The sequence below is a fragment of the Echinops telfairi genome, unplaced genomic scaffold, assembly GCF_000313985.2.
Source record: "Echinops telfairi isolate 266 unplaced genomic scaffold, ASM31398v2 ScPeMD7_7469;HRSCAF=8507_1, whole genome shotgun sequence".
Classification (NCBI taxonomy): Eukaryota; Metazoa; Chordata; class Mammalia; order Afrosoricida; family Tenrecidae; genus Echinops; species Echinops telfairi.
In genome coordinates, this window is record NW_022111373.1 from 98,280,972 (window position 1) to 98,297,518 (window position 16,547).

General features: G+C 41.3%; 1 protein-coding gene across 1 annotated transcript; it reads right to left on the reverse strand.

Annotated features, from left to right (window-relative positions):
- Nucleotides 1–1,703: 1,703 nt before the first annotated feature.
- Nucleotides 1,704–13,041, reverse strand: GZMK (granzyme K). Its single transcript, XM_004703718.2, has 5 exons — nt 12,978–13,041; nt 12,552–12,699; nt 4,603–4,753; nt 3,582–3,851; nt 1,704–2,025 (listed from the first exon to the last, which is right to left on the reverse strand). The coding sequence occupies exons 1-5, from the start codon at nt 13,039–13,041 to the stop codon at nt 1,864–1,866; spliced, it is 795 nt and encodes a 264-aa protein (XP_004703775.1). The 3' UTR covers nt 1,704–1,863.
- Nucleotides 13,042–16,547: the final 3,506 nt, after the last annotated feature.

Consider the following 16,547-nt stretch of genomic DNA (forward strand, 5'->3'; position numbering starts at 1 on the left):
AGAAATTCTTGATACTGTAGGATTCACAGTTTGTCTGGTTATGCTGGTTTGTGATGACAACTACTACCGTACCATATACAGGTAATAAATTTCCTTTTTTGTTGTTCAACAATAATTGTGTACTGTATTCATCTTCATGGAAAAATAAGACATCCCTGAAAATAAGACCTAGAGCATCTTTGGGAGCAAAAATTAATATAAGACACTGTCTTATTTTCAGGGAAACAGGGTAGTAGCTGCTCTCTATACATGTGTGTGACTGGTCCACAAAAGTACATTATGGCGCCAACCCTGTTACATACACCTGTATTTGTATGGGGTGTATGCGATGAGGTTGGTGTGATGATGTCATCACGCTGGGTACTCCTATGGGGGTGTATCTGCATGTGGGCAGATCCACCTGGAGATGGATAGAGGAGCGGTGTATGGATTCCTAAGACGATCAGTAATATGTCTTTTCCTATGGTCTTAGGCGACTCCTGTGAAAGGGTTGTCTAACCCCCAAAGGGGTTCCGATCCACAGGTTGAGAACCGCTGCCTTAAATAGAAATCTGGAGTCTGACCTGGTGGAATGAACTCCAAATGCACTATAAGTCCTTTTGGGAAGTTGACAGACGTCCAGACCAAGGTTTGTCCTCAGTCAACATTTCACCTTTTTTGAAATGAGAAAACTACTTTTGAGATTTTTCCATAGCACTGTCATTGTAAGCTGTGTTCAACATCACAACAGTTTCTGCGACATTTTTCCTGAGCAGGAAACAAAATTTCACAGCCACACGCTGTTTTCTTAAACCAGACATCACAAAAAAAAGAGGTTTGAGTGAAACTGCTTTTACAGAAAAATTCACTGTGACTGGAGAGAGCCTTCCCAGGGGACACCACTGGGTGCATGTGGTAGTTACATACTCTGGTGTCATTTTGAGGATTAAGAGTATAAGGGTGGAGTCTAGCCAGGATATAGACAATGAAACCTCTGTGTGGGCATGGCTTTCTCCTGAGGATGCTGGGAAATCGGATTTTCCTCCTTGGAGGCAGGAGAGACTGTCTATCGACTCACTCCCTTGGAGAAGCTCTAATGACAAGACACATGGCTCTATGCTGATAGAACCCGTGTCCTGGGAATTGGAGGAGCCACGTGGAGACCCCTGCCAGTACTTAGATGCTTCTACTCCCACTGTATCCACAAGACTTTGCACCCACGGGCCTGTGATTATCCTGCATTTGGCGTTATTGCATGCATGAGTCTGAAGAGGAGTTTATAGATTGCTATCAGACATAAGGGCTAATATCAGACTAATGGACTTACTATGGACTGGGCTGGGATGTTTTCTCAGTGTTTAACTGCTCTTGTATATAAAACTCTTTATTATACACATGAGTGTGTCTATGAATTTGTTTCTCTAGTCTACCCAGACTAACACGGTGCACTAACTCAAAACAAGTTGCTTGATGCTCGCCTAGTGGGAAAAATGTGTACTAACAAAGCTCCACACAGCAGAGTTTCCCCCACCTTTTTTGGGGGGTGGGTTAACCCCTCCTACATTAGTGATACAAAAAAAGGAACTTAATTCTTCCAACAAAAGCAATCTTTTTAAACACTTTATTTTGAATTAGGTGAAGGTTTGCGGAACACACCACTAGTTTTGCATTCCGCAGTTCATACACATTAAAAATTTTTTTTAGTTCATACATATTTTGTTTCAATTCATCCATCGAAATAAAATCCATATGAAGCAGAAGAACTAGACACCAGCTGACCCCTCTTCAACTACAACCAGCCACATCTAAAGATCAAGTTGGCCTGTTCAGCATGTTAGGAAAGAAGGCAAGCAGCAAGTGGATTCAAGAAAATTACTTGTAATCTTATCTTGCATGATGTGGGGCAAGATTGTTTTTGATCCAAGTCTGATATTTTTTGGTTAGTAGAATGTAGACTCCAGGCTTCTTAGCTTGACCACATTTATGGCCTCCAGAGACTATGGCACTGAAGACACCTTTACAGACCAGTGGGCCACCTGAGTCACCCTGGAAAGAAGAAAATGGCAGATGCTTGGTCAAATGCTGTTGAGCTCTTTCTATACACCTGTTGATTATTAAAACAATTATTCTATGGGCACTTGTTTTGTGTGTATATATGTGTTCTGTAGAGTGCCCAGTATAGGCTTTGGGTCAGTATGGACTCTATGTCTTTGCTCAATGACTAGAGAGTCTATATATCTCTATCTCTGTCCGTGACTCTGTGTCCATGTCTATGTCTCTGTTCTACCTTGTTTAGACCTATGTGCTCATATGTAGATACAGTAACCCACCACAATTAACCTCAATGTAACCATATTGTATTAGCCTGAGGATAGCCATTTTATACTGACCCAAGGATGGCCAATTTGCAAATCCTGTAATTCTTCTTGTAACTGCTGTTTCCTGTAACTGCTGAGCGTTTTCCATTTATTTTTGAATTTGCTGCTAACGTGTCTAAACCCCTGCTCCAAGTTCCCCTTTTGTCCATACATTGGGTTGCCATCTGAGCCCTGCCTTTGTCTCCAAGTTTCTCTTTTTTTCCATACAATGCCTTACTTATTCCCTAGTATGAAAACTTCCCACTTTAATCATGCAGGGTCTTGGGAGAATTAGGCTCTAGTCACCCCATCACTGCTGGCTAATAAAGGCTTACGAACTTTAGTTAAAGCTGTGTGTGGGTTAATCAGTCTCATCCAGGCACAACATGGATACTGCTTGGGTCATCAGTGACCATGAACTTTGTTAGTTGAAAAATGAATGGAGGCAAAGTTTAAAATGATCCATTGTGATAAATGTACCTTTAAATTTTTAAATTTCATTTTTGTGTTCACAGACCTCAAATCAAGGGTCCGTTGAGCCTGGCAGAAACAGGCCCGTGCACACACACACACACACACACACACACACAGCACACATCTTGATGGCAGGGATTATATATCTTCTCTACTGTGATTGCTTTTTTTTTGGCCATTTGAGTCTTATGAGACCTCCCCAGTTGCTCTTTATGGATATGTTATCTTCTTCTAGTCATCTCTAGAGACCTCAGGGGTTGGTAGATTTTATCAGGAGGGTAACACTTCGCATAGGCAGCCTGTGAATATTCAGATATAGTCTACTATATTCAGATATAGTCTACTAGCCTCATTAACAAACATTTAATGAGTGCTCATTAGGTACTGGATGGATTCTTATGACTCATGTATATTGGGGAATGAGGAAGAATAGACACTGCTATGGCGGAAGGGAGAATCAACTTTTTGAGCTGTGAAGCCTTGACTATTGTGAGCTGCCTGTTTCAAGGGTGCCAAAGACTCTGAATATAGCGATACCCTCCCCCAATCCCGATCTATAGCTGTAGAGTTGATTTGGACACTAGTAACCTTACAGGACAGACTCAAATAGCTCTACAGGATTCTCAAGGCTGTAAATCTTTACAGAAGCAGACTGCCACATCCACACAGCCCTCCCCCCACCCCGCGCAGGGTTTAGCTGCTGGCCTTTTGGTTAGCAGCTGCACACTTAGCCATTGTGCCACCAGGGGCTCTTGGTCCCAAGACTCTTACCCAGCAGGAATCCTTTAGGCCTTGGGCGTCTCCTGCACACACCATGTTTCTAGTTATAGTAGGTTTGTGGTTGTAATAACTTTGGCTGTTGCAGAGTTTTCGACTTATGATCGTAACAGCAACCTTCCGCAGAGTATCTGAGGGGCGTACCAAATCTGGGTTGGTGGTTCCCCAGCCGGTAACTTGGCATTTAGTTCCAGGTCTAATATAAGTTTTGAATGTTAAGTGGAGCGGCTGGATATTCTTGTTGAGTTTCACGGCCCTGTGAAGCTGACAGATTGACAAAGAGAAAAATTGATCATTTGCCTTAGTAGGGTTTTGCTCTTACCCTGAGTGCTGTATGTGTGGTCTCTCTGTCCCAGGAGGGCATTCTTCTTCTGAAATCTACTTTGGTGGCAGCCCGCAGCTGCCTTTGTGCTTGTTGCTTTTCGGCACAGGCTCTCTATTCCTTAGAGCTTAGTGGTGGTTAGGGGAAAAGCTTACGCCAAGCAGGAATTCTGCCCAGTCTCAAGCACCCTGGCCTTTGCCCTGTGTTGGATAGTTTCTATGGAACAGCATCCATAGCTCATGACTTTGAGAGCTGGGCTATTTCCTGCTGGATAGGACCCTTGAGTATGGTCTAGACTAAGTTTGGACTAGACTAAATACGGTCTAGACTAAGTTGTAACTCACTGCTGAGCCCTTGAATTCACTTTGGTGGCCCTGATGTATAAATTACTATTATATTTTCCACTTGATAACGGGAAAAACATTTGTGAGAAAGGCTTTCAATGTGTAGCACTGAGATGTTCTTCTCTGACATAGGAGACGATCAAAATGGCTTACCCTTGTACCAACCCAGCCCTGATGCATATGTGATAAATTTGTGTTCTTTTGCAAGCAGTCAGTGGACCCAGAATAGGTCACAAATCCCTCAAACAAGGGAGGATGCTAATGAAATCATTTTGTGTAGATGGTCTCACTAACCAAGGACTATTGAACAAGAACATTGTAGAAGTAGAATGAACATGATACTGCATACCTGAATCAGCATGATGTCATTTGATGTCGGATCTGTTTTAAATCTTGAGAAAGGTACAAGTTTTTTGACCTCTAATATTTGTTTGGAGGCCTCATTCTTTGAGAGAGAGTGGGCTCCTAAAACCACTTTGAGAGACTGACTGTTGGCAAACCTAAAAAAAACAAAGAGATCAGCTGAAGTCAGCATTGAGGAGAGAGACACCAAAGTGGAAGATGCAGTATTGGTTGTGCTGTGTTCAACATGCATGACCAGACATGAGGCCTACTCCCCAGGGCGGCCCTGCATCTTCTAGGATGCTCTTGCACAGTGACGAGAAGGCCCAGAGAAAACATTCTTCTACATGCAATATCTGCATTTCCAGGCTGCATAGTTCAGAAAGCAGGACTCTGAGAACATGGAGTATCAGAAGAAAGTTAAAGCTTGAATAGCCTAAACTAAGCCCAAACCCAAACCAAATAAACCCGTTGCTTTCAAGTCATTTCTGCCGTACAGTGACTCAATGTAAATTGGAGTAGAACTGTGTTCCATAGAGTTTTGAATGGACGATTTTTCCAAAATAGATCACCCAGGCCAGTCTTCCAAAGTGTCTTTGGGTGGGCTTGAACCTGCAACCTTTTGGTCAGCAGCTGCATGTGTTTGCATCACGCAGGGACTCTGTACAGTTTACCAACAACCAAATCAAAATCACTGTCATTGAGTCAATTCCAAGGCCCAGCAGCCCTTTCTCCCTAGAGCTTTCAAAGCTATAAGTCTTTATAGGAGTAGAAAGTCTTGCCTTTGTCCCTCAGAGCAGCTGGTGTGTTTAAACTATTGACCTTATGGTTACCAGCCCAAAGCATAACCCACTATGTATCAGGGTTCCTCCCTGAGCAGCTTAACTGGAGTGAATAGCTCTGTCTAGATATGTTGAAGATGCTGCAGCTGAGCTAGCCTGAAGCAGATGGAAAACTTCTGGGGAAGCTTCCTAATGCAAGCAGTCATAATGAGTTGATAGTGTTGTAATGAATATTACCTACATTTCTTACTAACTAATCAGGTTATGAAAATTGATTTAATTATCTAATGAATTTATAATGTCAAATTGAGTTGTTCCCCCCCCCCCCAAAATAAACCAAAATGAGCAAATATAAAAATACAATTTTAGGCTTAGCTCTGGCAAACCAGTCTTCTCTGGTGACTCGTTAGGTGCCTGCCGGTCAGTTCGAATCATACTGACCTTCTGTACAACGACACAAGACCCCCTGTCCTCCTGCTCCATTCTCATAAGTGTTCTTATGTTTGAGCCTATTGTTGCAGCCACTGTGTCAATCCATCTTGTCGAGGGCCATTTTCTTTTTTGCTGTCCCTCAGTTTAGTGTAATTGCTCTACTTGCCCCCAAGTAAACTATCTTAGAATGGCAGTAGCATTGTTTGTCATATAGATTTTGTTTTTCAATGTTATTCTTTAGCCAAATTGTGTGTGTGTGTGTGTGTGTGTGTGTAATACTTGTGATCTATAATCTGAAAAATAGTAACTTTGTTCCTTAAATTGAACAAAGGGCATCTTTGCCAAGTGGTATAAATTGAAAAAGTTCTACCCATTATCTTATTTCCATCCATTATTTTTGCTAAGCCAAGCCATATTTTACCTCTTCTAAAAGGATTGGTTAGTAGACATCAGAATAAGGAAATAGAAAAAAAAGGAATCATTTATGCTGGTTTAGGTAAGCAACTAGTTGGACCATATGAAATTTCTGCTATTCAACCATTTTAATGAATGAAACTAGCAATTTAGTGATTTAATCTATTGATTTTTCCCTACGAATGTATTTACACATGAGCCATAACCTCATAACTCCATAGCTGGTTCTGATAATATTATAGAATTAAATATATCATCACAGCAAAGACCACAATGGATTCTAAATGATTTCACCACTTAGGCGAGTTGAAAAACCATTGTCAAAAAGAATGAAAGATTTTAAGCTTTTGTGGTAGATAACGTCCCTAAAACAAAGATCAATAAAACATTTACTTAAACCACTCATGTATAAAACAAAAAATTCAAAATATTAATAAATTATTTTCTTCCTGATAAACATAAGCTCCTTGGAGGTGGGCCATTTTGTCTCTCTTCTGACTGTTGTATCCTCAGGTTAGGGACTATCATCGTTCCTGATATGGAGTAATCAATAAATAGTTGTTTGTGGGGGGAAGTCAGATCCTTGCTGCCAGACTGCTGTCTCATCCCACCACAGGGGTGGGCCTGCTCCTTGCTGCTGGGGACAATGGACAGGCTCCTGCGGGCGGAGTTCGCATCCTACTGATAATGGTCTCTATCAGTTGGGCCAGGGACAGGCCAAACGGGCTGTCCCTCCTCTTCCTATTGCATGTATGCCCCTAGACCACCCCCTCATTACTGTGTAACCTATAGTGCAGCCCCTTCCTGTGATGTATGTCTCTACCTGTATAGTGGGCTGGCTTGCCCCCAAAAGGTATATAGGCGTGAGTCAGCAATATAGAGCTCTCGGACTCGGACCTCTCTGACTCTCTCTGGCTCCCCTCTCTTCCCCCTCTCCCTTGTTCCCTTGTCCTCCTTCCCTTCCTCCTCTCTCCACGTGGACCACCAAGCTGGGCTGAGGTGAGCAATGCTACCATGTAATGTGTCTGACTGCATTATTGTAATATCTCTCATGCTCTCGATGCTCTCTATTACTTTAATAGAATACTTATATATCTCAACCGTACAATTGTGCATTACTAAACCCAGAAGCAGTATTACTGAACCAGTGAGTACTGTTAGGGGGTGGGGGCTGGCACCCCACTCAGCGGTGCCACTTTTAATTTAATACTACAGTTGTTGAATGAATGGGTAATTCTCTTTCACTCTTTGCCTCTGTGTCACTGCCTCTGTGGAAGGCTGTTTACTGTCAGAAAGCAATGAAAAGGGAAGCTTTTTCAGAAGTGGGGTTTTCCTTATTGGCTTCAAGCTTTCAAAACAAAGGGGACTGAGTCTTCACAAGGCGAAATGACAGAAAGAGATTCCCAGGGGACTGTGGGACAATGGTCCAGTGATGGAGAGAACACAATGAGAACACAAGGTCTCAGGTCTCAGAGCCTGAGTCTTGAGTATTTCAGAGGCAGTAAGCCTCACAGAGGGAGTGGTCATTGCAGAGTAAGGTAAAATTGTCAAGGTCACAGATGGCCTCACCAAGACTCCTGGACTGTAAAGTGAAATGGAAGCAGCAGAATTATCTCCAAATTCCCCAGCGGAAAGTAGAAATGGTGGAGAAGATCATGGAGCTACAGGAACAAAGACCATCTTCAAGTTCATCTGCCTGGACCAAGGACTGAAAATTAGGAGGCTCGACAGAGCTCGTAGTGGACACCTGCATTAATGGTTGACTTTAAGGGCCAAGCTTGCTCTGGCCAACCTTACCCTACTCCTTTGCAGATGTCAGCCCAGGGAAAGAATATCAGAAGTTGTAGGAAGAAACAGGTAAAATCTTAATTGATCAAGATTGTGTTTATAGCAAATTATGATAAATTATCTAAAAATAAAGAAGGTTATATTTGTTAGCTAGGAGTTTGTGGGTTGAGGTTTTTATATGCTATTGTGAATATTTTTTTAATGACCAAAGGCATGAGCCTAATGCTACCCTTGTTCACTTGATATTTCTAGATCTCAGGTTGGGGCAATAGGGGTGAAAAGACCATTTCATGACTCACATGCTCAAATGCCCTGTATTCTTTTGGGTTTGGGGGAATGAGCACTTGTTGGCAGTGGAGCTGGTGAAGCCGTGACTTTCTGGAAATATTCTTTTTGTGGTTTATAACAAAATAATTCGTTTTAGCAATTTCAACTCTGTTCAAAAGTTTGACTATTGCAAAATTGGTCTGGGGATGGAACTTCTCATAGGCCGTGGATAGAATCCCTAGGATTGAGTTAATTCAAATGGAGCCCTGCTGTGGCCAGGTGCTGCTGAGTCAGTTCTGACTGACGAGATCGGGCTGAGCTGAAGTCTCCAAGGCCTGATGCTCTAGCAGAGTGCGATGGATCCACGTCAAGTCACCCACCGGTGGAAGGCTGTGGACCATGGATAGGGAGGGGACACGGAACACAGATTTTGATGGAGGGTGTGGCTGAAAAAATTATTGGTTTTCCTTCATATTTTACCAATTTCCTTGACTGGCTATGGACTTTGAAATGTATTGGTTATTTCCCCCCCACTGGGGCACACTAATCCCAAAACAACCAATGCAGATGTTGAATGTTTTCTGAAATTTCCATGTCCGGAATCTCTATCTGGAATCTGTATGACAATAGCGCAAAGGTCAGTTTTTCTACCTTCAGGGTACCTGGAATTACCTGAGTTCTAGGATCCCATCTCCTAAACTAACTCAGGTCTGAAATTGCACGCAGAAGGAGAAATAACGTCAGGTCTGACACCTGTGCAGTGTAGTGTTGCTCTACGTGTGATCAAAAGACCACCTGCTGTGGAACCACCTGGGGCCTGCTTGTTTAAATTATAGCTCTTATTCCTCTACTGGGTTTATTTGAAACAGAATTACATACAGAGCAGAACAATGGGTGTATTGCTTGTTTGTTTATATTAGGTGCTGCGGAGTGGGTTCTAACTCACAGTGACCCCATGCATGACAGAATGAAACACTGCCAAGTTCTTCACCATCCTCAGAACTGTTCCTGTGTTTGAGCCCGTTGCTGCAGTCATGGTGCCAATCGATCTTGTCGAAGGTCTTCCTGATTTTTGATGCCTTTCCATGCCATCAAGCATGGTCTTCTTCTGCAGACACTGGTCCCGCCTGACAATATGTCCAAGGCACATGAGGTGAAGTCTTGTCATTGTTGCTTCTAAGGTGCACTCTGGCTGTACTTCTTTTAAGACAGATCTGCAGACTTTCAATACTTTCAATATTCTTCACCACCACCAAAATTCAAATGCATCAATTCTTCTCCAGTCTCCTTTATTCAATGTCCAACTTTCATGTGCATATGAAGCACCTGAAAATACCATGGCTTGGTTCAGGTGTACCTTAACCTTACTTTTCCACACCTTAAAGAGGTCTTGGACAGTAGTAGGACAGAGTAGAACTGCTCCTGTGTGTTTCTTCAACTCTTTTCTGGAGTAGAGGACCTCACCTTTCTCCTGCGGAGAGGCTGGTGGTTTCAACCTGCTGATGTTGTAGTTAGCAGCCCAGTGCATAATCACTATGCCATCAGGGCTTTCTGGCTTGCATTCTTGCATATTTATCTGTATAGGAAAACTGGGATGGTTGGAACTATAGACCGTAACAGAATTTCTAATTACCTGGGGATTTGGAGGATGGGGAAAAGAGGGAATGAACATCAGTGTGTAAAGGAAAATAGAGAAGATTCCTAAGTTGATTGTGGCGATGATTGCACAGCCTTTCTTGATATGATCAGATTATTGAATTATATGATATGTTAATCATAGCTCAAGTGAAAAAAAGGACAAGAACATTAAAGTAGAAAAAACAAACAACACCAAAACCAATATAGTCTCAAAACCCACAGGGGCAGATCTACTCTGCTCTGTAGGGTTGCTGTGAGTTAGGATTGACTCAATTGACAGTGAGTCAGATGTTCTGAGGGAGAAAGATGAGACAGTTTGCTTCCGTCAAGATTTATAACCTTGGGAACCCGATGGCACTGTTCTACTCCAGCATACAGGGTTACTACATGAGCCAGAATGGACTTTATGGCAGTGAGTTTAACCCCATTAACACAGATTGGATTGTCAGATTAGTTACTCTAATAATTTCCCGGAAAGCTTAAATAATAACAATACCAAATAACAGTTTCCACGCTAAGCATTTTAACCACCACCTCATTTAAACCTCATAACATCCATGTGCAATAGGTATTAGGATTATCTGCATTTTGTAGAAAAGGAAATTGAGGCTCAAGTGAATAAATATACCTGAAAAGACCTGAGAGATTTTAAGAGGTGGTTCCAGGATGCAAACCCCGGCAGAATGAAAACTCAGTGGGAATCCAAGACCTATGCTTTTTACTCTTAGACTCTGGGGGCCTTGTGTTACAGGAAACGCAGTTTGAGCTTGTCTAGATAAGGTCCTGGAGGTTTCCATCACATAACTTGCTAGACTGGTGGAAGGGGGAGGAAGTGCTAATTGAGGTAGGACTCTAGAGAAGACCCAGAGAAAGTTGGGGCATTAGTGGAGGACAATAGTTGATGGCTGTTTGGTATCTGCTAAATTAAAATGCTGGAAGAAAAGAGTTTTTAAACATTTTACTGTTATATTAATTACTTTCTTCTAAAAAAAAAGAAACCAATAAAATAAGATTCTACAGGAAGCTTTTCTTGGTGTCAGTATATAACTGACAGACAACTAATAAAGGGGTAAAGAGTAACCATGTAGATGGATGGATCATGCCAAGTAGTAAAATATTCCCACAAGAGGTTGGGAATACATTTGTGGGAAGCCACCATTGAACAAGCTCATAAATATTTTGAATTGCATGGAGTTTTAATATTTTTCCACACGCTGATCTCCCTATATGTTTACAGCCAAGTGCCTTGTAGAGGAAATTTGATCCACACATATTGGAGTTCTTTATATGCCAGCCATTTCAAATGATATTTAGCAATATTTTTCTTTTTAATTCCAAGACTTCTTGCCTGTCTTTTTTAAAAAAAAAATCAGTTCTTTTCTACAATTTGAGAATGCATATCTACTGAGTCAAGTTAACTTAACAAACATTTTTAATTAAACTTAACCATGCATTTGAACAGTGGGTTGCACTTTATGGTTTGTGAAAGACTTCATACACCATGTTTCAGGCTTAGCACCCTCCACTCCCAAAGTCCTCTAACTTATTTCTTTCTTTCCAGCCAGAATTTGTTGAGTATGATTTTCAAGGTTATAGTCCAATTTAACATATACTAGAATTGAATTTGAAGATGTGAGCATTATACAGGTATTTTGAGTGAACATTCACTGATGGTCACCATTGTCAGGCTGGGCCTAAGGTGACAGGTGTTCTAGAGAGAAGGGCAGATGTGATGGGGACAGATGGGACTCATTTAAATGACATAAGTATATCAAATTGGGAGTCAGTGACTTGCTATTTAAAAACAATAGAGAAATTCTTGTCATTTATAGGCTTCCTATTTGTGCTTCAATTTCACCATTAAGATGGGACAATCACACAAAAGGGATGTGAAGAAGCAAGGCCCCATCTTTCTCTTACGGAGCGGCTGGTGGTTTCAAACTGTGGACCTTGCTGCTAGCAGGCCAACTAGTAACCACTATCCATCACCAGAGCTCCTAATGTGACTAAACCCACCAGGAGTGGGAAAACCCTTTAGCAAAGCAGCTTCTTACATATATGATAATAATGGTAACAGTAAAATCCAAACCAACTAGCTGCCACTGAGTCACCTCATGACAACTCCGTGGTGTTGGAGCAGAACTGTTCTCCATAGCATTGTCAAAGGCTGTTTTTTTTTAGGATGTAGACCACCAGGCTTTTCTTCTGAGGCACCTCTGGGGAGAAGCAAATCTCCAGTTTACTCATTAGCAGCAGAGTGGTTAACCATTTGCACTACCCAGGAACATCAGTAATAATAAGGGCTGCAATTTATTTGTACATAGTAGGTGCCAAGCATACTAAAACATTTAAATGGATACCTTTGAATCCTCAGAGCCCTGTGAAGCCCTTGTAAACGGGGGACGATGAACAGTGCTTGCAAATTCAGGCCGCCTGATTTTGTCACAAGCAGCAAGGTGAGGAAAGCTGCCACTTCCGTTGTTCCTGTTACTGTTGCCCTAGCATTCTTCATAGGACTTCACTGAGGCTGGTGGGTTGTCTCAGAAAGTAACATATGGAAAGATATCCCAGTCCTCCGCAGCAAGGGACACTTTGCTGGGAAAAATCATCTATGAGAAAAGTGATGGGTACTCACAGAGACTGGCAGTGGGCTGCTGTCAGCACCCACTGAGGATGGATGAGAACTCCTCCACACACGTGGTCTCCACCATACTGGATGGAGGCCATAAAAGGCTGGGAATGAGGTGGCACTTCTCTCCCTCCAATAATTTCCATGTTGAAACCTACAAGCAAATCAACAGATTTACCATGAAGAACCTAAACAGATTGTGTCACTGAATTCTTCTGATGATCATTACTGTTTTATTTTCAAAGGTAATAGAAAAGCCCAATAGTCACCTAGTAGCTATTACTAGAATTTTACTGATGAACAAATGCACAACACTTTAGAGCTCAGAAACATTGACATGGATGGGCAAAGGTATTTTTCATCTGCAATTCTACAGTATGCTCACTAGAAATTTGCTTCATGATTAAATTAATAGGCATAAGTGATACTTACCCTCTGGAGTCATAGAAGCACCAGCTATTATGAAGAATAAAGAAAAAGAAGCACATTTAGCCATTTTAATAATGAAGATTTAAGAAGCCCAGATTAAACACTCTGACCTATTAGAAAAGGAAGAAGGCTCTGAAGACAGGGTTTTGCTCTTGGTGAATGCTAACTTCTTCACCACAGCTGTTGTTTCACACTGTGGTTTAAGAGTGTGTTTGAGGCCTCCTATGTGCTCCAAGCTGCCATAGGCCACATCACCACGGCTTCATGTGAGATCATCCAGTGCAGCACCATCCTCTTGGGCTCACAACCACCTGACCAGCATCCCCTGAGAGGACCATCCAACTTGCCTTCCAAATAACAAAATACTGGTTGGCTAGGGAAAGATTGAAGCCACAGGAGGATAAAGCAGTAGCATGACCCCTAGTGTAGTTAGCTGCAGGCAGTTTGAAGAAGCATTCCTAGGAGTCCCCCAAAGAGAGAGCCCAGTGCTCTTTGATTCTTTGGAAAATGGAGTCGGGCTCTTCTAAAATGACACACAAACAGCAACCATCCCCAACAACCTCAACAACAACAAAAACAATAAACTAGAAATAAGAGGCAATGTTTGAAGAAGTCCTGAACCTAACGACATGTATAGAAGTAGCAGATGTTGAGCTGCCACAGAAAGAAATCTTCAGAATGCTGCTTGGAGTCATGCAGGATATGAGGGAAGCACTGCTTGGAGTCATACAGGATATGAGGGAAGCAATACAGAAAAAGGATGAAATGATAGAGGAGTTAAAGGCCACTCACCAAAGGGAAATACAAGACCCAAGGGATAAGAAAACAAAAGCCAGTAGCAAATTCACAGACTTTGCCAACAGACTTGGGGGAGCAGAGAATCACACCAGTGACCTGGAGGATAATCAGGCAGACTTCAACAAATGGAAAAGACAGTCAACTAAGATAATCAGAGAAACTGAAGAAAACCTGAGAGCCATGTATGATGTTATGGATAGGAACAACATTAGCATAATTGGATTGCTGGAACAAGTCACAACAAAGAAGCCAATGGCAAAAATAGAGAGAGAATTCTTAGAAGAAAACTTCCCCAACTTAATGAATGAAAACCATGCAACCATTCAGGAGGTTGAAAGAACACCAGCTAGACTGAATCCCAAGAAGAAGACACCAATGTGTAGAATAGTTAAACAGTCCAACTTTGAGGAAAAGGGAAAAATCTTGAGAGCAGCTAGGGAAAAACAAACATTCACATATAAAAGCAAATAAGAATATGCTCAGACCCTCCAGTGGACACTATGAAGAAGAGGAGAGAATGGAGTAACATATTCCAATAATGGAAGGAAAATAATGCAAACCCAAGTATATTCTATCCAGTCAAATTATCTATCAAGATACATGGAGAAGTAAGAGTCTTCCCAGACATGGAAAAACTTAAAGAATATGCTTAAAAAACCCCAGCCCTAACAAAGATCCTTGCTGACCCAATTTGAGCAGAAGAACAACACTCACAGAGCACAAATAAGAGACCATCACATAGAACAACTCCATCCAGAGGGAAACAGAGAGCAAACAGCCTCCAAGATAGCATTGGGTCAATGGTAGAAAGAAGGCAAGAGTGAACCACACCCAAACATGCACATGTACAACACACTGATAACAAAGGGAGGTATGAAAACACCCAACAAAAAAGGTGCAAGATGACATAACAGAGTCCACAAATGGATGTAATAACCCTGAATATCAATGGACTGAACTCAGGTATTAAAAGGCAGAGGCTAGCAGACTGGCTTAGAAAGCACAACCTGTTGATTTGCTGCATACAGGAGACACATCTCAAGATTACAGACAAAAATAGGCTGAGAATAAAAGGCTGGAGAAAAATATACCAAGAAAATGGCAATTCAAAAAAAGCAGGGGTTGCAATCCTAACCTTGGACAAAATTGATCACAAGGTACAAGCCATAACAATAGAATAGGAGGGAACTATATAATGCTCAAGGGAACAATAGACCAAAAACCAGTGAACATAATAAATATATACGTGCCCAATGAGAGACCCATGAAATTCATCAATCAAACACCCCAAAAGATGAAAAAGGAAATCACAGGCTCAACAAGTATAGTAAATGATTTTAATACATCACTCTCTGAGAAAGATAGACCACAGGGAAAGAAGCTTAACAAAGAGGCAACAGATCTAACCATTACAATTAGATGACTTGACTTGATAGATATTGTCAGAGCTCTGCATCCAAATGCAAAAATATTCACATTTCTCTTTAAGACCACATAGCACATACTTGAAGACAGTCCACATGCTGGGACACAAGTCGAATCTGTGTAAATTCAAGCACGATCATACAGATTTGTCTCTCCTACCACTATGCCATAAGGCTGGAACTCAACAAAAGGACGATTAAGAAAACAAGGGCAAGCAATTGGAGGATGCATAACTATTGCAAAAGGAGTGGGTACTGGCCCAGATCAGAGATGAAATTAGGAAATTTCTAGAAACCAACAAGAATGAGAACATGAAGTACTAAAACCTTTGGGACACAGCAAAGACAGTTATCAGAGGAAGTTTGATAGTAATACATGCACACATGAAAAAGGAAGAGAGACTTATGATTGAGATGCTGCCACAACACTTACAGCATTAGAGCACAGTCAACAGGACAGTCCCACTAATAACAAAAGAAAAGAAATAATAAAAATCAAGGATGAGATTTATGAGAGGTAAAGCAAGAGAACTATAGGGAAAATTAATGCAGTGAAAAGCTGGTTCTTTGAAAGGATCAACAGAATCGACACACCACTGACAAACCTAACCAAAGAAAGGAAGGAACAAATTTCAATAGCAAAGAGGAGGGATGAAACAGAGGATATTACAAAGGACCCTAATGAAATCAAAAGGATAATTACACAGTATTATGAAGGCCTGTACTCCAATGAATTCAACAACTTGGAAGACATGGACAAATGCTTGGGAAAACAATTCCTCCTTAGACTATCCCAGATAGATGTCAAGAATTTCTAAAGACCCATAGCAATAGAAGAAATAGACAAGATTATCAAGGCATTACCAACAAAAAAAATCTCCCAGGCCAGATGGCTTCACTGGAGAATTCTACCAAGCATTTAGGGAAGAACTGACACCAATCTTACACAAACTCTTCCAGAACATAGAAGAAGACAGCAAACTCCCAAACGCTTTTTATGAGTCTAGTATAACTCCGATACCTAAACTAGACAAGGATCCCACAAGAATTGAGAACTATAGACAAATATCCCTAATGAACATTGATGCAAAAATCCTTAACAGAATACTGGCCAATGGAATACACACATATATAAAACAAATAAGTCACCATGACCAAGTGGGATTCATACCAAGGATGCAGGGATGGTTCAACATATGAAAGACCATTAGTATAATCACATTGACATGAAGAATTATAAGAACCACATAATAATATTGATAGATCTGGAAAAAGCATTCAACAATGTCCAACAACATTCCTGTTTGAGACACTCAAGAATATAGGAATGGAAGGAAAATTCCTCAATATA